This window comes from Pocillopora damicornis, chromosome 12 (assembly GCF_964200805.1).
Source record: "Pocillopora damicornis chromosome 12, jaPocDami1.2, whole genome shotgun sequence".
In the NCBI taxonomy this organism is placed as follows: domain Eukaryota; kingdom Metazoa; phylum Cnidaria; class Anthozoa; order Scleractinia; family Pocilloporidae; genus Pocillopora; species Pocillopora damicornis.
Genome location: NC_142681.1, coordinates 5363290 through 5390770, shown reverse-complemented (window position 1 = coordinate 5390770; position 27481 = coordinate 5363290). Strand labels below are relative to the sequence as shown.

The 27481-nt window shown below is 37.6% G+C and overlaps 3 protein-coding genes and 1 long non-coding RNA gene across 6 annotated transcripts in view; 2 read left to right on the top strand and 2 right to left on the bottom strand.

Moving 5' to 3' along the window:
- Nucleotides 1–517: 517 nt before the first annotated feature.
- On the bottom strand, nt 518–3948 carry LOC113685012 (uncharacterized). Its single transcript, XR_016181720.1, has 4 exons — nt 3730–3948; nt 2148–2885; nt 1848–2030; nt 518–1397 (listed from the first exon to the last, which is right to left on the bottom strand). It is a non-coding gene; the product is annotated as an uncharacterized LOC113685012 (long non-coding RNA).
- On the top strand, nt 732–18071 carry LOC113685010 (uncharacterized). Of its 2 annotated transcripts, none has more exons than XM_027202447.2 (16): nt 732–2915; nt 6193–6316; nt 7070–7175; nt 7866–7977; nt 8352–8402; nt 8540–8644; nt 9220–9512; nt 10028–10155; nt 10679–10995; nt 11431–11543; nt 12337–12502; nt 12662–12809; nt 13551–14847; nt 15707–15796; nt 16042–16178; nt 16898–18071. In XM_027202447.2, the coding sequence occupies exons 1-16, from the start codon at nt 869–871 to the stop codon at nt 16917–16919; spliced, it is 5256 nt and encodes a 1751-aa protein (XP_027058248.2). In that variant the 5' UTR covers nt 732–868; the 3' UTR covers nt 16920–18071. The 2 variants fall into 2 exon arrangements, with proteins under 2 accessions (XP_027058248.2, XP_027058247.2); XM_027202446.2 differs by having other exon boundaries at nt 7070–7181.
- Nucleotides 18072–19772: 1701 nt separating this feature from the next.
- Nucleotides 19773–24246, top strand: LOC113685008 (metabotropic glutamate receptor 2). The gene has a single exon (XM_027202444.2). The coding sequence runs from the start codon at nt 20159–20161 to the stop codon at nt 22820–22822; it is 2664 nt and encodes an 887-aa protein (XP_027058245.2). The 5' UTR covers nt 19773–20158; the 3' UTR covers nt 22823–24246.
- LOC113685013 (uncharacterized) overlaps nt 23647–27481 on the bottom strand; it is an 8540-nt gene continuing 4705 nt past the window's right edge. For both annotated transcript variants that reach the window (XM_027202452.2, XM_027202453.2), the window contains exons 4-6: nt 26912–27043; nt 26404–26436; nt 23647–26086 (exon numbers count right to left, since the gene is read on the bottom strand). In XM_027202452.2, coding sequence (XP_027058253.2) covers nt 25989–26086; nt 26404–26436; nt 26912–27043 — 263 coding nt within the window. In that variant the 3' untranslated portion in view covers nt 23647–25988. The remainder of the gene's footprint in view (nt 26087–26403; nt 26437–26911; nt 27044–27481) is intronic.

Here is a 27481-nt window from a genome sequence, read left to right as displayed (position 1 = left end):
CACCAGTCTCTTCAGAAACTTACCCTTTCTATTCTCTGAAATACATTTGTGCAGTGTCATTTGGACCCAGCTCCAATCATATCCGCTAGAGGGTTTGGATTTCGTTTTCAGGGTGAGGTTTTGCAAGCACGATATACTATGGTAAATTTGAACTTCAGCTATTAAAAAGCTTTAAAATTCCCCATGAAAGGCTTATAACAAGACGTTTACTCTTAATCAGTTCCGGTGTAAGTGATCCCAACGGGTTAGAATTATGAGTGGTCACTTTCTATTCAGGGAGTGGAAAGTTTGGGGGCGACTGCTCTTGAGGAATAAGATGTTTTTTTGGGTGTTTGCTCATCACCTTGAGCGATTAGTAGATGAGCACAATTTCAAGCCACATAACATAAACAGAACTTGCGAGAGAGGTAAATGGGGAGGAATGTGATTGAAACCGGATAATAGTGTTCGTAAGACATCTTTTATGAAGGGGGTGATTAGTTCTTGAATGGTTCATTGTTAAGCATTCTCTCAAACATTATGGTCCGGCTTAATCGGGTATCATATTTAATGTGTTCCTTTAACAGAACTTGAGTCGTTTGTTTTCGATCACTGTAATTATCTTTGCGAGCAAGGACTTCATCGTCTACTTGTTTACAACTCATGTCTTGCTGTCAATCACGCTACGTGACATAGGCATGTACACAAACAAACACGCAGCCTGCCAAATATGCATAAATTATGCATGTGTTAGTAAGTGAATGCACAGCTGAGTGTAAAGCAAACTCAATTATCATGCTGAAATTATTGCTTGTTTTGAAAGTTTAACTGCCTCATTTACTAATGGCATCGTCGAAGCTTCCCGTTACAAGTAGACTGTTACTACAGAATGGCTAAAAGAGGTTTTACTCCAAGCGCTTTTGCGTTGCCTGGTTTATCGAAGGACTCGAACAAGCCGTTTGGATTTTCTGTGGTGAGAGAAGATCATGGCTCTCGTTCCATTGCTAACGTGAATCGAGTTAGTGCAAAAGACAACTTGGAGGAATCTTCAAGTTTAGTTGATGAGTTAGGATCACTTTTGCCACCACAGACAGAATACACGCTCGAAAATTTGACAAAAACAAGGCCTCGCAGTCCAAGACGAAGATCACCTTCACCCTTGGCGCGAAGAAAAGAACTCGAAAACAACTCCAACTTTTCTTTTGATGTAAATAGTCCTCAAACTTCGATTAAAGACCATGAGGCTTTCTCAGATGAGCGTGTAAACGTGTTAAACGAAAAACCAAACCTTCCATCAGCGCTCATTCTTTCCAACGATGTAGGATTATCGATTTCGAGTAGAGAACTCTCTCAATCAAGATCTTCACCGCGACTTAGTGATAAGCCGCGAACAAATCGTCCCAAAGTGGCTCCGAAACCTGAAAGAAACAAAAATTACGAAAATGGAGAGCTCTTGACCGAAAGAACAGATCTTAACGTAGTTAGTGTGGTAGATGACCCCAAAATCCGGTTGGTGGATGAGGATCATCACAGAGGTGACAACGATCCACCTCCTCTTCCTACATCACCCCCGCCGTTAGAGGACGACGAGATTTTGGGTTCTTTAGCTTACGACACGCTAAACGTAGAAACAAAGCGATCATTTCCAATAAGTGGGTTTGAAAAAACGCAGTCAATTGACAGAACAACTGGCAAATTGTCAGCAAAGTTGGTGGATAATCCCCTTAAAAATGAAATTGAAGACAATGTATTGAATAATAGTAAGCAGTTAAGATCTGATACAACCAGCAGTAATAACAGTCCTTCTTCAAGGATAGCAAAATGGCAGGGCTATGGAAGGACTTCTAGTGAAGATAACTATATTTTACCAAAGATTGGTGCTGGCTTTCCAAACAGACAGACCCCCTTAGATTCTGCCATTGCTTCACGACTGTCCAAATATGAGACGCCCTATAGTTCCAGACAGCGAAAACCTGTTGAAAAGACCTTGTCGGCAAACCGTCGACGATTCAAACCAGTCACATTAACAGATGAGGACGAGACGACAAATTCTGAGAACATTAAAGAAAATATTGACTCTTTAGTTAATGCAGAAAAAAAAACCAATCAGCCAATGTCAGTTGGTTTGCATGGTATGAAAACTGAAAAAAACGTCACCAATTCTTTGCCAAGGAATTTCAGGGATGGAATTAGTGCTATAAGCCAGCCTCTGAGTTCATCTGGGAGTAATAGACAATATAATTTTCAAGGTAATAGTTTTGTGCAAGGAGAAAAAGCAAAATTAGATCTTGATGGCTTAGAAAAGCAATCAGTTACTGATAAAAATACTTATGATGAGAATTCTAGCCAGAAATCATGGTCATCAGACTCATATGGTGCAAGCAGGACTGCACATCAAGAACCTGATGTGGTTGTTGAATATGACAGCAGTAATGATGGCCTAGAAAAGTTTGATGACAGCAGTGGTAAGGGAACAGTGACATCTGTTGGATCAAAAATTAGAACTTCAAATGTAAATGATCCTAATGAATTCAAAATTGAAAGTAATATCAATGAGAATGAGGTGAGCAGGAGTGCTAATAATGACAGAAATAGAACAGAAAAAGAACATGGAAGTTCAGGAATGACATTGCCAAAAGTTGTCATTGAATATGATGGGGAAGTTGTCAATGAGCCTTCAATTGATGGATATGACTCTGAGGAAACTTCTGATGAAGGTAAAAACCTGGTGTCATCTTCTTTCAGTCAACTTGAGGACTTGGATGATTTACATTATTCAGATAACATGTCTGATGGCTCTGTTAGTCTTTATGCTGATGAAGATGACATAGGAATCTTGGATTATACAGATGATGATGATGAATTAGATGTAACATTGAGGGATGAAGACCTCACTTTTGACAATCCTGTGAGAGAAGAAGCAGAGGAAACTAGAGGTTAGTGATTCTTTTATACAGCAGTTTAGAATTCTTTTGTGAACTTGCTTCCATAATAAAATTTTGGTTTCTTGGAAATGAATTGCTGTACACAAATGATTTCGGAGATGAGTCCAATTATGCTGAGCCACTGACCTCAGTACCTGAGTAGAAGGTCATTACAATTGAGAATGGGATTGTTTGGACTGGACTTATTTGCTTTTGCCTGTAACTTGTACTGTTCCTTGTGTGACCCCTGGGCACCTACTGATGGCAGTGCATGTAAACACCACTGAACATGTGATTTAATTGTTTAGCTATGTGACTAGAATTTGGGCAGTGTGCTTATAGTAGAGTTGAAATAAAGAAAAAAAACTATGACTCAATCCTATCAACCAATCTCAAAAGTGATTTTAAGGAAAAAATAATAGGAAGATCTTGAAGAGAAATCACAGGCATGATTTTTAGAAAAAATCTGATGTTTCCAGTCATGGGCAAGGAAATAATTCAAGCCAGCATCTTGGATGGCTTTGAGAAAACTAAACCATAGTTTTGATTAACTATTTTGAGCCAATCGCTAATTGCAAAATACATGTCAAAAATCTTTACTATAAATAACTATGAAGTAATTGGAAATTATTTTGGTTTTTTAACCTCTTTATGGGAAATGTGACAGCTGAACACTTTGAAACTTGTTATAAAATTGTTCAAAGAGTGTCTCAAACTACAGACTAGTGTCAGAAAGAGTTTTGGATCAGAAATACTTATCCACTTATATCAGAAATACTTATCCACTATGAACTGATTTACCTGTAGAGCTTTTGAGTCATCTTACCTATGAACCTATGGATAATGCCCTTCAAATCTTTGCATTTTGTAACTGTAGTTGTGGTTGGTTTTTGTTTTTTTTCAAAAGCTTCACTCACATTGACCTGTTGGCTATGCAACTGCTTGAAAATTTTACTGTCATGTGACATGAGACAAGAGACTTTTTGTCAGATCATTGTACAATGTTAGTGGATCTTTGTGTTGGATAAGCTTCAATATCATGACAGAACTCACTGTTGCTTGTTTTAGCCATGAGACAAGAAAAGATTATTCTTTATTCATGAGCTTCAAATACTAGCCTTGCAGGGTGATTGATATATATTGAATCACTTTTGAGCTTTTAATTTGCACTGAACTGATATTGATTTTGTATTGATATTGGCTCAGTATCTTAAAAGTGCTTCTAAAATTACTAAGACATAGGCAATTAAGACTAATAAAGACATGCTAACAGTTCATTTTTCATTTGATAACTATCCTTACCATAGGTTAAAATTGATTTCAAAAGGTTTCTTCAAGTTTCCTGAACCTTGGAATTAACTTTGATCATTGCTAGCTTTTTTCTAGGGAATTCAAGAACAATAAGATTTAAAATATTGACTTGTAATAAAACCACATCTTCCACTCCCTGGAGTTTTTTTTCACCATATTTGTCAATTGTAGGATTAGTTCCTTTTCAAAGACATCCTGCTCTTGATTGCACAATATGTTTTTTCCTTTAAATTCTATGAAATGTGGGGAAGACTGTAGAAGAAGAACACACTAATTTTTGACAGTCATGTTTACGTTAGAGGTTGTTCAAAGACCCATGCAGTTTGTCATTGAGGTAGATGTTGGTGGTAAGTAGCTATTGACCTCAAGTAGGCAATTGAGCATTCAATACTGCCCATAATTCTCCATCTGTTGAATTGAATTTTAAATAATTTCTCTTTGTTCAAGTTATTTCCACAATAAATTTTGATGTGAAATTAATTGTTGAACAAATGTTGAATTATTGGTAAGAACAAGTGTGAGCAATTAATCATCTTTTTTTATTAACACATTGAAAAGTGAAACACACACCCCTGTATTGATTATGATTCATCATTCTTGTGTCTTCTTCCTGTGGGAAGGCACTCTCTGTGTAAATATCAGTGTGTGAAATTTGTCAAGGATTACTAAGCAAGTTCTGGTCATTTTGTATGGAAAAATCATTTCTGTCAAACATTTTGTGGTGAAAAATGGATCCTTTAGAAGGTTTGTTGAAGTTGAAAGTATATTGATGATAGAGAGGTGTAGAGAATTTGGGCCTCTTTGTGTCAACATGAGTTCAAAATACTTCATTTAAGTGTTCAAAATTTTTGAAATGGTTGCTTTGCCTTGTCATATGCCTTGTCATATTTTGAGCTACTTTCGGGTGAGTACCTTCTTTCTGTAAAAGAATTCTGCTGACAACCTTTTCTTATTTTGAATGTTCATCACTTCCTCTAATTTTTGTTTTTTAGTATTTTCTATCTTTTAAAAATGGATGAAGGATGTGTGTATGATGTTTGAATCGAGACTATTTGAAGAGGAATATAACATTTCGGTGCGACAGTTTTTGTTCAAGATAGTGTTTGTGGTTAGTTTCAGCATGGTATAAGAGGATTTATAAGTGAGAATATTGCATTTACTCTTAACCAAGACACATGTTAGTTTTTGCTTTGTTTGTTTCCAAAAATTTGGTATGTCTGTTGCAAAGCTTGGAAATTTATCACATGGAAGGCAAACTGAATCATTTGATTGTAAAATAAATTTACAATTCACAGGTAATTGGTTTGGTAAAAGATAAAACTGTGCCCCTTTAGTATCTTTGCTTATTTGAGCACATGTATCACTAGTAGTATAAAGTCTATGTTCAGGGTTCTTAAATATATTACAGTATGAGACGATGTGATGGAACGTGATGCTAAAATGTTCTTAAACATGTATTTTTACAATCAGATGTATTCTTATAATATTTGCTGATAAAGGGCCTTTGAAGACCCTTTTTCAGAGTATCAGTCACCAGACAGAACAAAATCAGGGATAATATTGGAAAGAGTTTGTTGTAGGAAATTTATTGTACAAAAATGTTGGTAAAGCCTTTTTGATCATGCATCTGAACTTGCATTGTTGTAAAATTTTCATTCATCTGATGGATTTGCTTGGAAAGTGGCATGCATATGTTAAGATATCCTTGGAATATGGTCACACATTTTAAGGTCAGACAGTTAGTATCGTCCATTTATACATTAATGCCAAGGGTTTTAGGAAATAGTTTGGAATGTTTAAATTTTTTACAGCCGTTACTATGTGATGTCTGGTTTGACTAATTGCATGACAATGTGTGTATTATTTCATGTAAAAGAAAATTAAATGTGTTATCATTGTTTACTTTATAACTTGGTACATAAAGTTGCTTCAAATGTGTAAATTTATGTGTTTTACTGACATGGCTTTTTCTCTCAAGTACTCAGAGGCTCTGAACTGGATGATGATGGCCTAATGGATCCACCATTGCAAATCATGACAGAGACATCAGAGTCAGAGGGAAGTGATGAAATTTTGTTTGAGCCTCCTCCAATGTTTGCCAGGTAGTTTATCAATGAATTTCACTTTTTTATTTTTTCATTTAATAATCCTTTTTCTTCTCAAGATCACCTCACAATCTCCAACTCTAAAGTACAACTAGAGTCTTCTTTGAAATTGCAAGAAGATAAGAACTTATTTATGATTTCCAAATCAATATTCTTCAGTTAAAAGTCATAAAGCACTTTGCTAACATTGGTTACTAAAACTTTTTAAGGTTTGAGATCTTAAAAGTAACCTTGGGCATTGAGGTTAATAAACTTAAGTTCTGTATTTCCTAAGTAGGGAATATTAGATACAATTCAGATGTAATTCTGAGACGTTGTTCTACTGGTCATGACAGCAGTGATTAGAGACATCAAAAAAAATAACAACAACAAAACAAAAAAACAAACAAAAGTAATAACACTAATGGCAGATTTGTTATTTTAAGCCTTTCACCGCCAAGATCTAATCAGTAATTCTCCTTACTATCTGCTTTACAATTCTTACAATGTTAGTTTAGAGAATTTGGTATTGGATTGCCTGAAAATCCTGCAAATCACTATTTTTCTTTATTCTTGTTACTTGCCTGCTTGATTTTGCATTGCTACTGAAAAGAGAAATTCTCTGTTGGTCACTCATGGGAGTTTAAGGGTTCAATGTATAATTAAAACAGAGCAGAAATCTTAAACCAAATCAATGGAGATGTAAGTAAAAATTAGAATTGAATGCAGTATCTTTCTAAATCACATTGTTGTTTGTCATTATCGTTTTAGCTCTGATGAGGCAGAGGTAAAAGAAGAAGTAGAGGATTCAGATGTGTTTGAGAATGGATATGAAGGCGATTTGCCATCCCCTGTTATTCCCTCCTCTCTATTAGAGGTACAGGTAAAAGAAAAGGGAGGTTCATGTGTGTTTTTCCCTGGTAATGAGAATACTCAAACTTAGACAGTCAGGTAGAAGTTATGTTGATCTATCACCAAATTCTTGTAACTTATTTACAAGGGAATAAGTTGAAGCTAGAAGGGAGAATTAACAATCAGATCTAAAGAGTTAAAAAGTGAATGCTGCATCTAAGGTCACTTAAGGATTTATTCCACACACCTCTTTTATTTCTGGCCTAGACATTTTGTCATGTTTCTGGTAAAGACAATTTTGTAATTTTTAATAGAGAAATCTTTTAATAAACATGCATTATGTGCCTGATCACTGAATAAGTGCAAAATGTTTTGAGAGACATTGTTGAGACCTGATGATTCACTCTCAGTTTGTGACCCATTAGTAATTTATCCATACAGTATTGATACATTGTCTACCAGAAAGGTAATGAGAGGAAAGAAAAATATTTGTAGGGGATACTGTTTGATTAACTCTAAATTATCAGAGCAAGATAAGAAAGAAATGAATGACAGAATTTCAAGAAACAACAGGTAGATCTTGGAAGTGAAAGGGTCATTTTTTTTTTCACAAAAACCTGTCATGATTCTTAATTTTTAATAGTAGTGAAAGAGTTCAAGATAACTTTACCCTTAAAGTACTGTCAAGTGAAGGTTCTTTGTGTTGTGCTTTCAGCCACAAGAAGATAAAAGATTTCACAACCTTGCTTTAGAGGTGTGGACGGAAGATGATTGTGTGGACTGGTTAGATTTCATTGGTTTGGGACATTTTGCAACAGAGTTCAGAGGTTTGTATGAATGCACAGTATTTGTTGTGCCAACCTTAATTGAAAGTTTTCAGTGAACATGATATCAAATGATGATTGGACAGTAATGGATCAAACCTAAAAATTAGAATTTGAACTGTCACCTCCTCATATCAATAGTTACTTACAATTTTTAAGTTTTTCAGGGAACAGTTTTTAAATGTCATTGCCTCAGAGACAGTCAAAATAACTTGTTCTTTTAAGTTCATGGCAATCCCCATGATAAAAAGATTATTGTTTTTGCACAACTCGTTGAAACCAATGTTTAGCAAACACAACAGGTCTCTTCAAAATTGAATGTGTAATGAGTTTCTGCATGAAATTAAAACATTGTGTTTCTATTTATGTATTTTCAGAGCATCATGTGGATGGAAGAGTCTTAAAAAACATCAATTTCCAGTTACTTGGTTAGTATTTGACTCTGGTTTCTTTGAGGTGTAAACTCTTTAGTAGACTTTTGCTTTTAACCAACAGAAAACTGATGCAAAGAAGTTGTGCTAAAAAAGTAACTCTGAAATAAATGTTGTTTAATCTTTCATTCCAGAGGAGATTGGCATTAATTCTCCTGATGAGCGTGAAGTTATCCTCTCCGAGATATACAGACGTTTTCACCCTGAAGAAGAGGACATGTTTGAAATGGAGATTCAAGGTATGGTGCAAATGCAAATCGATTTGAAATATATTTGAATCTAGGGGGAGAAGGGAGGGCAGATAATTGAATAAAGAGGGTAAGTTTCTAAAGAAACTGTGGTGCTGCATCAGTGGGAGAGTATAACAAGGTAATTTAGTATTATTAACTGAGTTGATAATGTAAATTAGCTGCCGTAAAGAGTTTCAAAGCTGACGTTTGTAGTGTTAGCCCTTTATCAAAGCAAAAGACGAAGGGCTAATGCTTGAAACGCCAGCCTTTATACTCTCTAGGGTGGCCAATTTATGTTATCAACTTAGTTGATAATACTAAATTACCAAGGTGCACATAGCCTGTGATACTCATATCACTTATTTTTACTGCAATGCAATTAATTTTCATCATGAAGTACATGTAGTAGCTTTACAAGTGATGTGAGAGCAAAGTGTCCAAGAACAAAACACAACAACAGGGCTCAAATTTAGTCCTGTTTTTCCCACAATAGCCACAATAAGCATTTAAATTTGACATATATCAAAAGAAAGGTTAATAGAATGTGAGCATTTTGTCTGACTAACAATTACTATTTTTCACAGGTGCTCTGCAGTCTGCCTCTGAGAAAGAGAAGATGAAAATTATGGCAGTTCTCAATGCTTTACGATCTCCAGCATTCCAAGCAGAACTTGGACTGGACACTTCCACAGGTTCTTCTTCACCTCATGGAAGTGAAGCAGGTTTTTATATGGGAGCAGAAACTGGGTCAATATCCAGTGGTGTCACAACAGGCAGTGAAGATCATTCTCAGGATATCAACATGCCTCCTCCACCGCCTCCACCCTCATGGTCACAAACAGCAAAGAAAACGAAAAGCTTGGGTAGAGAACTTGATGTAAGTTAAGATTTTATTTCTTATTGGAGTGTTGTTTTGTCAGCAAACTAACTTACATCTCACATATTGAGATATTAATGTAAAATTGAAGTTAATCAGTGTACGTACACAAGAAGATCAGTATTGAGTTTCCAATGGTTTTAGGTTCCCAATGGTGATGATTAACAAGATATTAACGATAATGTTTGCATGTTCTTCAACCAATGAATTGTGTTTTTGCTGGCCTAAAGCACCTGATTCCCCCCTCTTGGGCCATCATAATCTTTCGAGGCAGTGTGAAGGTGTCATTTAAATCTGACAGTATCTTCCTAAACCCATACTTTATGGTGAATTTTGTGGATGTTGTATAACTTTTGTGGTGTATGTTTATGAGAGAAGGGTAGGGTTTGATAGAGACGTTACATACTTAAAGTGCTTGGTTGGTGACCAGCAGCTTGTTACAAGAAAGTCCTTTTCCTTTTTTCATTGATATAATTATCGCCTTTGTGATATTAATTGGAGCTCTTGTTATGCAGGACTATGAAATAATACCCAAGGGTGGGAAATCAAAGAAGCCTGGAAAGACCTCTAAAGACAAGGACAAGTCAGGAGAAAAAAGTTCAAAAAGTGAGAAGCATGGACGCAAGGAAAAGAAACACAAAAGGTATGAACTCGTAATGTTGAGGAAGTGATGGTGGAAAAAAAGTGTTATTCAGATAGTCCAGTTCAAGGTCTATGAATTGCTATGCTTTCTTTTGTGCCTAGTATTTATTATAGTGCCGTTATTATACCATACTTTTTATATATTAACCCTTTCTCTTCCAAGATGGCATCAATAATCAATAATTCTCCTTACTTTCTGTCATAAAATTCTTATGCTGTGAGTTTGGAGAATTTGGTATGAGATATTTTTTTTACTCTCATCACTTGTCTGCTTGATATTGTATTGCTATTGTAAGGAGAAATTATTTCTTGGTCTCTCACGGGAGTTAAAGGGTTACTGCGAAGTCTTAAGGATTTCTAAACCAAGGGTGTAAGAGTAATTTTAATCTGCTTTTGTGCTCCTTGCCTCCCAGTTGTCTTTGCCGGTACTAGCTGATAAATCTGAAAATAAATGTAGCTTACAATAATCATTTCTGTTCATGCTATGGCTCGGTTCCCTCACCACAACTGCCATCAATCCACAGGGTGACAAGACTTCTGGACAGCTTATCTCTAAGTACAAGTTCGTCCAAGCTGACCAAGCTCTTCCACCACTCATCCTCGTCTTCCTCATCAGCGACAAAGAAACTTAATCCCACAATGCAGTATCTTCTGCAGGCTGGTCCCCAGGGATTGATTCGAATATGGCCGACAGCTCTCTCTGAGGAGATGAATTATTGCAGTTTCATGGTCAACATGACAACTACAAGTGCTGAGATTATCAAACTTGTCTTTGAGAAATACGAGTTAGTGGACGATCCACGGAGGTATTATGTTTGTGAAATGGGATTAGGAAAAGGAGGTAGGCCTCTTGAAATACTATCTGTACTATACTATTTGTATTATTCTTTCCCTTTCCCTGGTTTGAAATGTGGATTGAAAAGAAAAACAAGAAAATCTTTAAATATGTCAAAACACTTGTTAGAAGTGTCATTTTTAGTTTTAAATAACACGTCAATGCTGATTTTTTGCACCACTTTATAAGAGTAGCATTTCTCCTTAATCTTTTCTATTCTCACATCGAGCATCTGTTTCCCAAAGTTTACAGCATTGTCCGACACAAAAATCGCCATACTGTGCCGTTTCATTCTGTGGACGGCATTATTCTCGTTTTAAGCAACCAGGATCTTGTCAACAATCTCAGCTGATATTTTGTTGAATTGCTATCGCCCCTCTCCTCAGCAATATATTGTTTGTTGTCATTAACATTAATGTAATCTGCCCATTTTCCTTTCAGGTTCACGCCATGATCTCACTGATGCAGATTGTCCTCTGTTACGTCAGTGTCGTTGGACTGATCCTGACAAACAGCGCTTTGAATTGAGGTGCAGAGATGAAGGAGTGATTAAGGTAAGATTGTTTTGACTTTTTCTCCTGCTGTGTGTGAGAGAAGTGGAGGCTTAATTGGTCGAACTTCATGGCAAACGGTCTGGGCTCAAACTCTAGTGGGCGGTCTTTGTAATGAGTACTTGGGAAAGATATCTTGCACTAACAATACCTCTCTCAACTCGAAGTTGCAATTCTTTACAATATGTCCCTCAACTCGAAAGGTACAATACCATACAATACATCTCTCAACTCGAAGTTGCGATGCTTTACAATACCTCTCTCAACTCGAAGTTACAATATCTTAAAATACCTCTCTCAATTCAAAGTTACTATGCCTTACAATGCCTCTCTCAACTCGAAGTGACAATACCTTACAATACCGGAGCTTGTTTAACCTGTAGTTCTCTTTTATTGTCTCTCTGTTTTCTAGTTGTCTGTCCGGATAAGAAGGAAAATGTTTTTCATTCGGACGAATGTGGCGAGGGAGAATGAAAGTTTTACAATACCTTACAATACCTCTCTCAACTCAGTAGTATCGAGCCTAATTATTCTTTTGTGTGATCGGCTCAAGACGTATTGCACTGTTGATCTTCATATTTTCACGCCAATTATCGTATTAAATGGTTATTGACTAATTTAAAGGAAGCTTTTTCTCCTGTGAAAATTGCCGCACGGGTCTGGAACTTGACTCAAATTCCAGACCTATTCGAGGGGCATTAAAATCACTTTTGTCACTGTTTTTTTCCGCTCAGCGGTGTAGATAGATCGTGCTATGCTCTTTTAATCTCATTAATTTCTCTGGTTTTTTTTTCAGATGTTGTTTGAACTTGAAGGGTACGAAGACGATTTAGACTACCGATCCATTCCCTTATCAGCCAAGACTCCATGTACAGAAGCGCTGGAATTGATTGTCAAGAAGTTTCAGTTGCCTGGGAAGGCTAACGAGTACTATTTGGTGGAAGTGTCTGAGGAATGTGAAGGTAAAGCTTTCTGTTTATCCATTTAAATGAAAAATTTTATTCCTAGAGGAACTAGCTTTCTGTTTGAAAGGCATAACCAAACTCCTTACTACCAAATTCAGCAGGAAATATGTCGCAACGTTTGGCAAAAGCTTAATATATTGATGTCATTTTGTGCAGATGATAGAGAGGAAGTAGCTGATCACGTATGCCCTCTGAGACTGCAAATGGCGTGGAGTGCACCCGATCACGTGTTCAGGCTTTGTAGACGACCAACAGATAGTTCAACTGATGTTAATGACGATAATAAAGATACAGTTGATGGATGGTAGGTGTAAAAAAATATTTTTACGAAAAAAGAGGCTAGAGTCCAAACGGCGTAGAAAATATATGTTAAACTTGTTAAGTGAACCTCAACATTCGGCTAAAATAAAAATGTCCACGTCAGTTTTCCAATGTCAAGGTTATTGGAAGTTAAAAACGAAAAATATTTTGTACAGTAGGTACACCCTTTCATTTCGAAGTTCTAAATATAAATTCTGTGCATTATCTGCTACATTTTTCCAACAATATAAGCCAGAGAATTTGGTATTGAATCAAACAAATGCGTTCGAGCTGATTTGTCCTTTTTTTCTCATTACCGTTCTGCTAAGAATGTATTGCTGTTGTAGGAACAAACATCTTTCTCTGTTTCTTTACCGAGCTCAAAACTTATCATCTCTTTCATTTCTATCTAAAATCCTCTTGGTCACTCTAAAGAGCGAAAGGGTCAAAACGCCTGTTTTCTACTTGATAAGGTTTACCAACTTTTGATAAGCAGACTTTTTATTGACCCCGTACACCTTTACATTAGTCTTCGTAATCTTCACACTGTTCTTGTTACATTTCCTATGGCACTGACAAGGAGAATTTGTTTAAAAATCAGGAGCCTCTTAGGTTGGTGATCATTTTCTTTCTTCTCATGACCTTTAAATTTGATTTAAGGGTGATACTGAAGGGAGAAATAAGAAGCCAATCACTCATAAGAGTTAAAGAGTTGACGTGTTTTATGTATGCCTGTTGTATGTAGGATGACAGATGCTACTGAAGATGCCTCTCAAGAACCAGGCATTACCTCAGAAGTGTCTTCGGTTCGCGATGAAGACGAGCTGGAGTTTGCACCTGTCCCAGGAAGTGTAGAAGGGAACGAAATCAAGGAGGAAATCAGTGAGGATTTGATGGAGGGTTTGAACGAGCTGGATCAAGTCATCGACGAGGAATCCGAGGTGATCGCTTCTCAGGAGTTAGAGGCTGTCCGTCATGAGCTTGCCGCCAAAGAAGAGGAGTTGAAAGAGCTGCGTTTACGAAGTGACACGCTTAATGAGAGAGAGGACGAACTGATAAGCTTGCGGCGAGAGAATGAGGAACTCAAAATGCGAAGCGTAGCGCGCGGCAAGCTGTCAGAGAAGGACGAGTCTTTGGTCGAGAAAGACCGTGCGTTGGAGGAGCTTCGACAAGAGAATGAAGAATTGCGGAGAAGAATTGATGATCTCGAGGAAAAGCTTAAGAATGAAACGGCTATGCGGGATCGCGAAATCGAAAGGCTTTACGCTCGAAACAACGAACTCTCGTCCAACGAAAAGGAGCTGGAGAATTTGAGACAGTTACGCGATACCTGTGATTCTCAAGAAAAGGAACTGGAGAAGCTAAGACTTATGAATCAAGAGTCCAGCTCTGGTCAAAATGAGCTTGCTTCGAGACTTGCAGAACTGAAGCAAAAGCACAATGAATTGTTAATGGAGGTAAATGAAATGGAGAAATTGAAGCAAGTTAACCGAGAACTCACTCGCAAAGTTGACGAGGGCGATATGTTTCGACAGGAGTTGGAGAAAAGCCAAGCAGAAAAGAAAGAGTTGGTTGAGAAGTTGAAGGAGTTAGAGCGCGAGAGAAGAGAATCTAAAAAAGGTGAAAACGACAAAGTGGAAAACTTGAGACAGAAAAACCTAGAGGTAGCAGCTAAGAGCAAGGACGCAGAGGAGATGAAAACAAATATTATCAAGTTGACCGCCCAGATGCGTGAAATGGAAAAACAGAGCCAAGAGAGGGCGAACAAGCTGCAGAAAGAGCTGGAGGATGCCGCTTCCGAGAAACAACAGCTGTTGGACAGGATAGCCGAGTTGGAAGAAAGCGAAAGGAATCAGGCTCAAAAGAAAGATGCGGAGAACAACGCAAAGGAGGTTGAGGATTTAAAACTCGAGAACATCTTCTTGGTTGAAAGAACGAAAGAAGTCGATGAACTGAAGTCAGCTGTGGCCAAACTAGCGGCAGAAGCCAAGGAAAACGAGTCCTTTAAACAGAAGTACAAAGAGCTTCGTGATGTGGAGACTGTAAGTATTGTTAAGATATCTAAGATAGTACGCGCGCTCTCGTTGGTCAAAAGGTGTGTGTAGATGAGAGTATGTGAACACGCTTGTCACCCGTCGAATTGTTTTCAAGAAATATTTTTAAAAAATGTAACAGAGGATATTTTCGTGTTTACGTAGCAATCGAGGAGTTAAGAGAATTCTCCAAAGGTATGCAAACCCGAAACGCAGTCGAGGATTTGTAGTACTTTCGAGAATTCAACCCCTTTCGTGTTTAATTGAGGTTATGTAAAAGTCTTTTAGTACCTAAATAGTGCGCATTTCGTTTGGGCGTTGTTAAACAAAAGCCAAAGTAATCACAACAGTCAATTAGAGCGGAGGTCAATATCTCAAGTAGTTAATGTAAGTAACTCAAAGTCAACCCTAACATCAGTATCTATATTCTTCATACTCTTCCCCATACATCCCCCTTGGTACTGACAAGGAGAATTCGTTGAACAATCAAAGCTTCTCGGGTTGGCGATCATTTTTTTTATTCTCGTGACCTTAATGTTTGATTCAGGGGTGATATTGTAAGGAGAATTTAGATGCTGGTCACTTTTAGGGGTCAAGGGGTTGAGCAAATCATCGGACTCGTTGTAAACTATTAAGGAGAAAAATTCCTGTTACACAATGACTAATCTCGCGCTTTTTACTGATCTTTTGTTATTTGGTTATTATCGTATCTGACTTGCGCAGAGCTCTGTTGTCTGTTCCTTGAGTTGTCGGGCCTTATGAGAAAGGATACGTGATTTTGCGAGCTTTCCACCTTACATCAGTGTCCACAAATTTGTTTTAACTTTAACAAACTAATGTCTCCTCTGTTCTGTTCTTTCTTACCCAGTATTTAACCAAACAGGTAAGCACCGCAGAAACAATTGCTCGACAAAAAGACAAAAAGCTGAAGGAATCAGAAAACAAGATAAATACTTTGGTAAGTTAATGCAAGATTGGTTGTTATTGCAAGCGACGTTCTCAAGTTTATCTAGCGTATTGTGAGTGAAATTTCATGTGTGTTCTTCCCAATCAATGAATAGTTTGCGTTAAAATAGTAGCACAGGTTTAAGATCCCTTCTAAACCGGCGTAGTCCGGCGAACCTTCAAGACAAAGCCTTCTGCTGGAAATCTGCTGGAGCTTTGTTGATGTGACTTTGTTTAATGGTATTTGTGTTTGTGCAGACTGAAGCTGTAAAAGACATGGAAGCCAAGCTGGAGGAACATGAACAAAATAAGTTATACCTGGACCAGCTATTGGCCATGCTGAAGGACAGGGACCCCACCCTCTTGCACGTCATCAACACTTCGCTTGCGTCAAGGTATAGCCAATCAAAGCGAAGGAAAACATTGAGAAAAACCAATGAGAATTTTGTGTGAATATGAGCAAAGTGCTCGAAGCGCGGGAAAACGCGAGTGACTAGGTCGCGTTTGGTTTTAGTCTCGTATCTTACTGGCTTAGGATATGGCGCGAGATTTTATGATTGGTTCAGAAAGCTCGCGCCATCTCACGATCAGATGCAAAACTGAAACAAATAGCGACTTCGTACTTGCGTATTCCTGCGCTTCGAGGAGTTCTTGTTTTAATTTTGAGTTCCTGTTGGCTTCTTTTGATATATTTGCTTTGCTCTGATTTTCCATTGTGATGTACTGTGATTTTGAATTTTACGACACTCAATCAAATTACGCTTCAGTATTGTTCCACTAAATTAGTTAATGTGAATTGTTCTTCTATCTTCGATATCGCTCCGTCGACCTTTACTGTATTTTGTGGCATTTAGAAATTCAGTGAACCCTTAAACCCCTGTGAGTGACTAACATCTAATTTCTCCCAACAATATCACCCCTGAATCAAACGTGAAGGTCACGAGAATAAAGGAGATGATCATCAACTAAGGAAGCTCTTGATTGTTAAACAAATTCTCCTTGTCAGCACCTTAAGAAATGTATGAAGAACAGTATGGAGAGAATGCGTACAGATGTTATGGTCTAAAGGGTGAAAGTGTATTTGAAACGTTTGTGTTGTTGTTTTTTTTTGTAGTGAACAAGAGGAATGGTGCTGAATGATGGAGTTGTTTCTGCAGTTCTTTAGATTGCCTCTTATGGCACGGACCGGAGTAGTGTTTTTGAAGTTTACCGCCGAGATGCCATACACAGATCTGTTGCTGTTAGATAGTTTGAAAACATCAGGTTAGATCAGATAGTTATTTAGGTTACTTACATTTTGAGGAGCTTATGTAATGTTGATTCAGATTGGTTTAAAGGATGATCGGTACTAAACACATCCGTTTTTAAACGTTTTTTGATATCGGTAGGATGTCGAGACATTTGTGGAGGAAACATATTGTCTCAAAAAGCCTCCGTGGCAGTGAATTTTTTCAACGAAAATGCCATTTGATTCTTAGATCTAGATTCGTCTTCTATTTGATTTTCATCCTAAAATTTTACACGACATCGTTTTTAACAAAACGCAACTGGTGAACTATTAAGTAAATATATTACAAAGAGAAAACATATTTTTAAAAATACATATTTAATGAAAACATCAGTGCCTTTCACAATAAAAGGTTGTCCTTGTTCTTCTCGGATTTCTCGAGGGAGGGGAGGGTATCCAAAAAAAAATTTATAGACAACAAATACTCTGAATAGAGAAAGCAATAGCCAGAAAAATACTTCAAAGTTAATACTCTTATCAGTTCGAGGTACGGCCGACCGAAAAGCTCAGCTGTGAAATTTTCAGTGCTGCTCACCACAGCTCTATAACAAGGAAACATATCGGCTGATTATCGAAATGCAAACCAGCGCGAAAGAAGTTGCAGTGGTGTTATTACATCCCATTGGTTACACAGTTTGTTCAGAATCTGTGAGAAGGCAGCCCATGAGAAGATTGAGACAATGAAGGAAGAAAAATCATTGAATTCCCTGTCAGAGCCGATGCTTATTTGTCGTTTTCAAACACTGGTATAAAGGTGTTTTGAAAAGTTTAGTTAATACGGAATGAAATTAAGACTGTAATTTTTTAGTTTGTTATACAACAAATTTTAGTCATTCTTTTTTAAAGATATTTTAGAGTGTTATATGAAGATAGCTATACGCCCATATTATGGGTCACATTAGAAGGTTTTTAAAGAAGTCATAATGTAATATAGGTCTCGCGCGGAGATCATATCAAGTAATCGTACGCCAATTAAACAAAGAGAATATTTTGTATTTAATTCTTGCAAAATGTGCGATTTTGAATGATTTTGTGTCTTATTTTCATCGTTTATCAGTGCCATACGAGCAGAGAAAATTTCATCGACCTTCTAGGTTCGCAGAGCGTGACATAGTTGAGCCTTGTCCAGGGTCATTGTGCCCTGCCCCCCTCCTCCCCCACTACCAGTCTTTTATGCGGCTCGGTTCCTGCAGCTTCACACACAAAAAATGGGCTGACGATAGAAAGCTGGTTGACTCAATCGGAAAAAAAATTATCATCTTAACAGACGTCAACAACCATCAGCACCATACAATCGACTCATTCACGAACCTAACCGAACGACCAAACTTTACCGACAGATCGAAACCGGCTGACCAATCATATATAGCGTGTATAAACCGAGTCCAAGCTGTTAGCATCTCGGCAAAAGTAACCTAATCGTTTTCACGAACCAGACGCGAAAAACTCTACTGATGTACTTTGCTCTGAAAACAGCTCAAAGTCTGTGTAGATTGTCGAAATTCTAGTCTCTGTCACCAACAACAACCTTGAGATGCTGTGCGGCATTACTCTAGCTAACCTTTGGAAAACTAGAAGAGAAACAAATTATCGGAAGCGCAGTTGTGTTTAAAAGAGGGTGTTGATTAGTGTCTTTGTTTCTGTGTGTAAACTAATTCCCAGTTAACTCTCGGCGGAACGGAATGTTTTGACAGTTGATTTGAGCACATAATTTACCCTCTGTTCTAATTTTGAGATACCAAGAAATCAATAGAGGAGGAAAAAATGATTGCATTGTAAACTCTGTTTATTGAAGAGTGTGGCTGTTTTGAAAAACTCCATTATCAAGCTGTTGTCATCAAGTTAGTCAAATAGTTGAACTTATTTTTTTAATTAAGCTGACAGAAAAAAAATGTCATGCTGAAAGCTGTTGATCTGCTTTATCGATTGAGACGATATCGATCAAAATTTCCTTAGACCGTCGTGTTCTCTTACAGATAATAGATATTAAGAAATCCTTTCCATTAAGACTTGAGAGGTTTCTAGACTCAATTGCCAAACTCAAATGAAAGTTAATAAACACCGAGTCAGGTCTCCCAAAAGTGTAAACAAATGATGCTATAAATGACATCGAAGAGATGAGTTTTTAAACAACGTGTTGATGTTCCTTGAAACTGTCCACAATTGGATGATAAAACGGAATTTACTTATGACCGAGGACAATTTTCACTATTACTCCGAGTGCATCACCGATCAGAAGCTTCGATTTTCAAAAATATTGAGCTCATTATTAAATTTTAATAACTACTTTACACCTGCCGGAATTCTTCGTATTTGCTCTGCTATCAGAATTTTATTTGTATGTAAATTAATTTTTTTAGTCCGCAAACCAATTTCAGCAACAAGAACAGCTGATTGGGGCTTTTAATTTTTAAACTGACTCAAATTTTCAACTTTTGTGTGATCTAATTTTTCAAATCAAACCTAAACGAGCCTGGACAATTAGAAGTTTTAACTGATAAAATCCCTAAATAACAATGTCTGCTGTACAGCAATTGATATCCGGTTGTAGGGGAAGTTAAATTTTATAACGTCAAGTCGAACCTCAATTTAAAAGGCTCACACCGTTTAACTTGACACTTTGTTTGCACACATCTCATTATTTCTGTTAGCCGTTCTTATGTACGCATAGATGCCGCGGAAAACGGAAACGAACGACATATAGGGAGTGCATTTGAACATGAGCCAAACATTAGAGCCAAACATTAGAGCAAAACATTTTGGCCTTTGATTCAAACTTCTTTAGGACATTTACTGCGAAAGGCACTCCTCAGTAAGGTGTTTGCAACTTCAGGCCTGGGCTATCAGCAAGAAGCTGAGACGAAGTTTTTTTTCCCCGAGTGATGGACGTATTTTAATTGCTGGGTTTTCAAGTCGTAAAGGCATTAATTTTGGTTGCAAAACGAAGTTAAAGGCTACCGCTACGAGGCTCAATAAATAGTTATCATATTGTGAAGAAGAACAACAGGAAACCGAAGTTTTTCATCTGCTGAAAAAGTTCACCATTGCATAAGCATCTCCAAGAGAAGACTTTCTCGATTTCTTCCAATGGAGATGTTTGTCTGTTGGTTGACTCTGTTAAGTGTAAATGTATTTTTTGTCAAAGCGAAAATGTTGAAGAATGAATCTCCAAGGATTTTTATGGCAGGAGATGTCATGTTAGCTGGTCTGGCGCCGATTCATTATCCTCAGGGCACAAGAGAAGAGGATCCGGAGCAGAACTCACACGGAAAGTTCTCTCATCATTGCGGGGGACCGTTCAACTTCCGTGGCATTCAGCATGCTGAAGCGATTCTCTATGCCTTGGATCAAATCAACAAAAACAAAACCTTACTGCCGGGAATCCTCCTGGGTGTCGACATTAAAGACACTTGCAACAGCGTTGATCATACGATTCAAGAATCTTTACAGTTCGGTTTTATCCGTGCAGCGTATATGCGCGCGGAACTTGACAATATTCGAGCCTGTGGATTGACGCTTAACGCCTCCATGCTGAAAACGTCTCCAGATAAGGGCGTTGCTCTTGTAGGAGCTGCTTACAGTGGAATCACAATCGCTGTGGCAAATCTAGCAGGACTATTCCACGTTCCGGTCGTTAGTTACGCTTCTACCAGTCGGCTTCTAAGCGACCGCAAACGATTCAAGAACTTTTTACGCACTGTTCCGTCTGACACGCGTCAAGCTCAAGCCATGGTTGACATCATTCGCAAATTGGATTGGAACTTTGTCTCGACTGTTGCCTCAGATACGGAGTACGGACGCTCGGGAATCGATGCTTTTAAGCAACTGATCGGGAGCAGTCAAAACTATTCTCGCATTTGTATTGCAGTCGACGAAGTCTTCACCGTGCGAACACCTAAGGCGAAAGTGCGCGAAATTATGTCGAAAATTCGCGAACATCCCGAAGCGAAAGTCATCGTGCTTTTCGCCGAACTGAATGATGCAGATTATTTCATTAACGTGGCTCGGGAGGAAAACATGGCTGGTTACATATGGATTGGTTCTGACGCATTCGCTCGATCTTATTCAGTTTTGCGCAACAACAAAGAAATCTTAAAATACTGGATCAACATAGAACCCAACTCGAAAGTTTACGAGCCTTTCAGAGATTATTTTGAGAACATCACTCAAGAACGCCTGAATCGGAACCCCTGGTTGAGGACTTACCAACGGTATGTTAAGAAACTGTTAAATTCAACTGAACCTACAGATTATTCTTCATATACGACCACTGCAATAGACGCAGTGTATGCTGTGGCGTATGGATTGCATAACATGTATCGTTGTTCTGACAAGGCTTGTCTTATCCACGTCTCGAATACCATACAATCTGAAGTGTACGACTTCATCAAGAACTCTTCCTTTGTATCGCCTACTGGTCAGCGGGTGTCATTTGACGATAGTGGAAGCGCGAAAGCTTATTACAATATAATTTTTCTTAACAAACGCGGCGGGAAATTCTTTTTTGACATTCTTGGGAGTTGGTATTTAGGAGAGAGACTTAAATTTTGCTCTCCGTTCGAGCTCTATCGACATCCTTTCAGTGACTTTCAGTCCTTTGCAAGGTGTAGTCCGAGATGTAGACCTGGGCATTGGAAAGAACCGAAGAAACACTACCCGGAATGCTGTTGGAACTGCCTTCGTTGTGATGGCAACAGAATCAGCAACCAATCAGAAGCGACGGCGTGTGTAAGTTGCCCGGATGGAATGACAGCCAATAGTGGCAAGTCCTATTGCATCATAATTCCCTCGAAAGAGATATTTCGCACCACGCCCGGCATGGTAGTAGCTTGTGTCAGTGGAGTGGGCATAAGTGCTGTTTTGGTAACCTTTGTGTCAATGTTTAAACAAAGGGATACACCTGTTGTGAAGGCTTCTAGCCGAGGAATTTCTTACGTGCTTCTGTTTGGTTTAGCATGGTGCTACGCCCTTCCCATCCAGTTCATATTGCAACCGACTCCCCTGTTGTGCCAAATTCGCCCGTTTTTAATCAGCACAGGAGTAGCTTTGGTGATTGGCGCTCTCTTGGCGAAGACCAATCGTATCGCGCGGATTTTCAGCTTGAAAACCATGCGCACTGGCAAGGCTTACTTCCTGAGCAATAAGTGGCAGCTTCTCTTTGTACTGTTGTGTGTTGTGGTTGAGAACTGCATTGCAGCCACTTGGATCATCATCTCGCCACAAAAATCCGTGAGAGTCACTTACGGAAGCTACCAAGTCGTGCTGGAGTGCATTGGGGAGTCACTAGAGGGCGTGACGATATGGGCGGCATTCAACGCTGCCCTGATTCTTCTTTGTACATACCAAGCTTTTCTAGTACGAAAAGTTCCCGCAAATTACAACGAAGCCAAGTTCATCGCCTTCAGCATGGTCACCGTGTGTATAAGCGGAGCGGTTTTCATTCCAACAGCTTTAGGCACAAAGGGACTTCACAGAACAATTACGACTTGTTTTCTTTTCATACTTTGCTGCACTGTAGGTCTTGTTTGCCTTTTTGGACCAAAGTTGTACATAATTATCTTCCGCCCTGAGAAAAACCAACCATACGAGCCCAAACCTGAACCAAAGCCTATCGGAGTTCTTCGACCACAATACGTCCGTTCCATTTCTTCTCTAAGTACGCTGACTATGACGAACTCATTGGAAAGTTTGGACAACCCACAGCTAACGAATTTCCATCACTCCGAGGCTCTTGCTAGTGGACTTCAATAGCTGGCCTTTTTCTCGTAATCTGATAGTGTGTAGAGACTTTTAATAATTTAAAAGGACGTTTCACATCGTCAATCTGATGTCTTACTTTAAGTCAATCGCTTCTAAGTGCTTAATTTCTTGTATTCGTGTGGGGCTCTTGACATCTGTTGAGACTTTCAAATGAATCATAGTTCGATTTTGCAATTAAAAGTTCCCTGAGGACTGGTGCTGATGTACAATGAACGCATTTAGGAAAACTACGCAAGGGGTTCAACTTCTTATCACTGTTTCCCCTTCACCAGCATGGAATGGGTTCAGTTTGTTTTCCCCGTCACTTAAGTGTTTGTATGTGGACATGTTTGAAAATCAGCAATAAAAGAAGTCATAACACAAGGTAATGACTCGCTAGGTTAAAAGAAAAATAAGAGACACTGAGAGCTCTTAGAATGGGTGTTTCGGCCGTAAGAGTAAGCTGCATAACCACTGGCAATCATCTCGAATGTAAGTTGGCAAGACACCTTTAAAACTGGTCACAAGGGTAAAGTTTCCTTAGCCCTTTAACCCCTGAAAGTGACTTGCATCTTATTTCTCCCAATAGTATAACCACTGCATCACACAGTAAGGTCATGAGAATAAAGGAAATGATCACAAACTAAATATTTTCTCGATTGATAAACAAATTCTCCTTGTTAGCACCTTAGGAAATGTATAGAAAACAGTATGGAGAATATACATATTGATGTTAGGGTGTAAAGGGGTTAACATAAGCCCGTGGGACGCGGACAAGACAGTCCAACAACAATTCACTTAGCAAGCAAGGTTGACACAAGTAAACGCAGACACAGTTTGAACTTCTGTAAAAATTCATGTTTTAATCCTCAAACTATAAATAATGAGTTAATTAAATCTTTCCCTGACTAGCAGCAAGTTTGCAACCATAGCTTTCGTACCTTTAATTGACGAATTGCAAATGACGAACTAGTTAAGTCGAGACCAAGCTACTGAGATGAATAAAGCCTAACGTACATCATTCAAGTCAGCTTGGGAAAGAAAGCTCTAAACGAGTAGAAAAAGTATGTCTATATTTCCTAGAGCTTTATTCTACAGGATTCGTCAGAAAATGTATCAAATATGTATTTTTCAAACAATAAATTACTCGAAATAATTGGTTCTCATCAGAAATATCAGAACAATAAATTACCTTACAAAAATAACCCCCAAAATTACTTGGCACAAGGCGGGAAACCAGCAATCGTCTCAGAAGAAATAAATTATATTCGAGCTCGTGTCTTTCATGAAAGCTTAAGGTGTTCACCACAGATCGCAAAACATTGGTTCTTGTTAGCAAAGCTGCCGTTTTTTAAAGCTGTTCCCAGCCTTCTACCATAACTACATAAATATGCCAATGCTTAAAATAAAGTTTTCATATCTTTAAATTGAAAAAATAGATATTTCATCACGGTTACTCCAATGAAATCTACCTACATGGCGACTTTCAACAAACCAGCAGGAAAACTGGGAAACTTTTTTTGCAAATTAGTTTCAAATATTCAAATATGTTTTCCCTCATATTTGCTCCTGAAAGAAGAAGACAAAGAAAATCCAGGAGTCTATGATTTTCACACATACACAGCAGACAAGATTTGCAGTGGGTCTGTTATGTCAAAAAATAAATTAATCTTCGAAAAGTCTATCATTCAATACAGCTCTAACCCTTCCCAAAAAGAAACGAAATTGCAAACGGTCAAAATTTTCACCTAATTAAGTTTCACAGAAAAATTGGGGTTTGAATTGTTCACACTTCTCTTAACTAATGATATTAACGCTATCAAATCCCAACCAAATGCATTCTAGATTTGTCACCACCCTCATAATCTTTTAAATACCTTGAAGAAACAATCCTTTAGCACAGCTTGAAAATAATTTCCCAAACTATATACATGATTAGATTTATTCTGCAGAAAAATCATTCACACTGATAATTTATTATAAAGATAAATCGAAACAAACTGTGAATCGTCAAACACCTAACACGAGTCTTGAAAAAAAAAAAAAAACAAACAAACAAACAAACTTGGTTTCTCAACATAAATTTAAAAAAATGAAAACTGACCCGAAGTTTTTTAGTTTTCTTTACTAATTCCAAGTAAAGTGAAGATGGTATGAAAAAGGGATCACACAGAGCCCATAAACTGTACAAAGTTCAATATATTTTAAGTTAGGGGTAGAGTATTCCATGAAAAATTCACTTCCTTATCATTCCCTATGCCCTTAAATAGTGGGTTGAAATTTCGATAAGGCAGTTGGGACTTAAATGTAACTGATCATCTAAGGCTTAGAAACACTATTAATATAAAAAAGGTCCTGTAGAATAAGTAAATTTTAAGCTCTCATTTTTGGAGCTCCTGAATCAGGAACTGAAGAGAAAGCCACTCTTCATACAAATACTACCCTTTTAGGCCTAGTTTACTTCTTCACTTTTTAATAGGAATTGTACATTTCCAAGACCGCAAGTTTTGGTCTTCTGTCTCATCTAACATTGAAGAATATACTTCAGTTAATCTCTCTTTTTTGTCTGAGATGATTTGCTTTGAAGTTTGGCTAGATTTTCTGAATTTTTTCACTTAAAAGTCAAGCAATGAGCCCCATTTCCTAGTCCAAACTTCATCTCTACGAACTGAAAATGGACTGAATTCACCTGATCCACAATCAATCAATTGATTACTATCTTTTTTTAATGTTTTTAATTTTTTTTCTACCGAGAGATTTTTAAACTGATCTGATGAGCCAGTTCTAACTAATGAGAAGTGTTCTTAGTTCAATGCTTGCTACAGTATATCAGTGATGTAGCTCAATCATAAAGGATCATTGAGTTGAAATGAAATTGTAACCTAAAATAAATTACTTAGATTTCTGACACTCAGATGTCACACTTACCTACAAATTTAAATTATAATGTAACTTTATATCCAAGATTCCAGAATATACTCTGAAATTGAAATCAACTCTCAAAACAACACTCAATTTGCTGAGAGAAATAATATTAAATACCTACCTAACTAAATTAGCTGCTGCTCTGTAAGTAAGATAAATAGAGCCCAGTGGACTAACCACTCTAAGATCAGCTGCTAAGTTAAACATTTTAGAACATTTTCATATTCTGCCAGGAGAAAAGAACTAGCTCCTTCTAATGCTGCTTTGAACGCATCTTATTGGCAGCCTGTTGTTTACGCTTCTGCTCACACAAAACTGGATTTGAATCCACACTGAAGTAAATCACACGACCTAGAAAAACAGAGGGCAATAATTTTCAAAAAGGTTACTTCCCTACTTCCATTTGTTCTACAGTTTTGGTTTAGAATTGATGACAAACCACATGGTCATTCTTTAAGGATTAGGAACACTTTTTAATCTTGTGTCATAATTGTGACAGATCAGCAGAGGAAAAGAAAAGATTCCTGTGCAGTAACCTGCCTTACATAAGAGTTTTCTTTCATATTTCTAATAACAAATACAGAAATTTGCAGAAATGCCTGCAACAAAAAACTGTGGAGAAGTGAACAAAATGATATAATCAAGACTAATATTACATCTGTACTCACCTTCCTTTGCTTCAAGCATTACTTTCTTCCATGCTGAAATGACAAGTAACAAAAGAGTTGAAAAATAATTATTATCATTAACCTTTTCACTACCATGAGTGACCAAGACAGAATTTCTCCTTACAATGTCAATACAATATCTGCCACATAAGTGATGAGAATGAAGGAAAATATCAATTTGGGGATAATTAGTTGACCTAATACTAATTCTCTGAACTAACAATACAAGAATTGAACAGTTGACAGTAAGGAGAATGACAAATTTGATCTGGGAGTAAAAGGGTTAAAAAACAAAGAGATAAAATAGCTGCTTCAAGCACATACAAACAAAAATATTCAGGGCTGTTGTCTATTTGCATCCAGCATAAACTGAAAAAGAAAACATCCTCCATCTGAAAAGTTCCTTCATTCACTCAGTCTGTTGACATCTCAGCTGGGACGAGTTTTGACTTACAATCAAGTAAATGAGTTAAGATGAGAAAGAAATAATTTTAAAATAAACACTCACCATTGCATAAATAGTCCACACACTGCTTTTGGTTGAACATGTCCCTCTGTGTCTCCACTTGCAGACAGCTCATTTCACAAGAGCTGACACTGTTAGCATCAACCCCACTGTCACTACTTTCATGAGGCTCAACTGCAAAACATAATCAACATATGTACTAAGTTAAAGCATAATGTTTAACATCACATTAATCTCTTTTGTTTTCTTCCTTTTTCTTTTTTCAGCAATATATTAACTGCACCTTAAACCTTTGCCCCATTTGAGTGACCATTGCTTATTTTTCCCAACAGTATTCATAACAGAAATGATCACCAACTAAGGAAACTCTTGATTGTTAAACAAATTCTCATCATCAGCACCTCAGGAAATGTGCAAATAACAGTACAAAGAACATGCGCACTGATGTTAAGGTATAAAGGGTTATATAAAATATGTCCCTAATCTTTACCCCACTACTCTGTATTGGTAACAAGACAGTGGTTCTCAAGTAATTAGAATTTTTTTTTATAGCCTTGTTGGTCCAACTGCTGAGCTATTACAGAACTGAACAGTAGAGATAGTTTCAAGGCA

Coding starts and splice junctions, on each gene's coding strand:
- LOC113685010 (XM_027202446.2), top strand. CDS start 869: ATGGCTAAAAGAGGTTTTACTCCAAGCGCTTTTGCGTTGCCTGGTTTA. Junction 8,645..9,219: donor GTTTGAAATGGAGATTCAAG/GTATGGTGCAAA, acceptor TATTTTTCACAG/GTGCTCTGCAGTCTGCCTCT. Junction 12,503..12,661: donor AGTGTCTGAGGAATGTGAAG/GTAAAGCTTTCT, acceptor CATTTTGTGCAG/ATGATAGAGAGGAAGTAGCT.
- LOC113685008 (XM_027202444.2), top strand. CDS start 20,159: ATGGAGATGTTTGTCTGTTGGTTGACTCTGTTAAGTGTAAATGTATTT.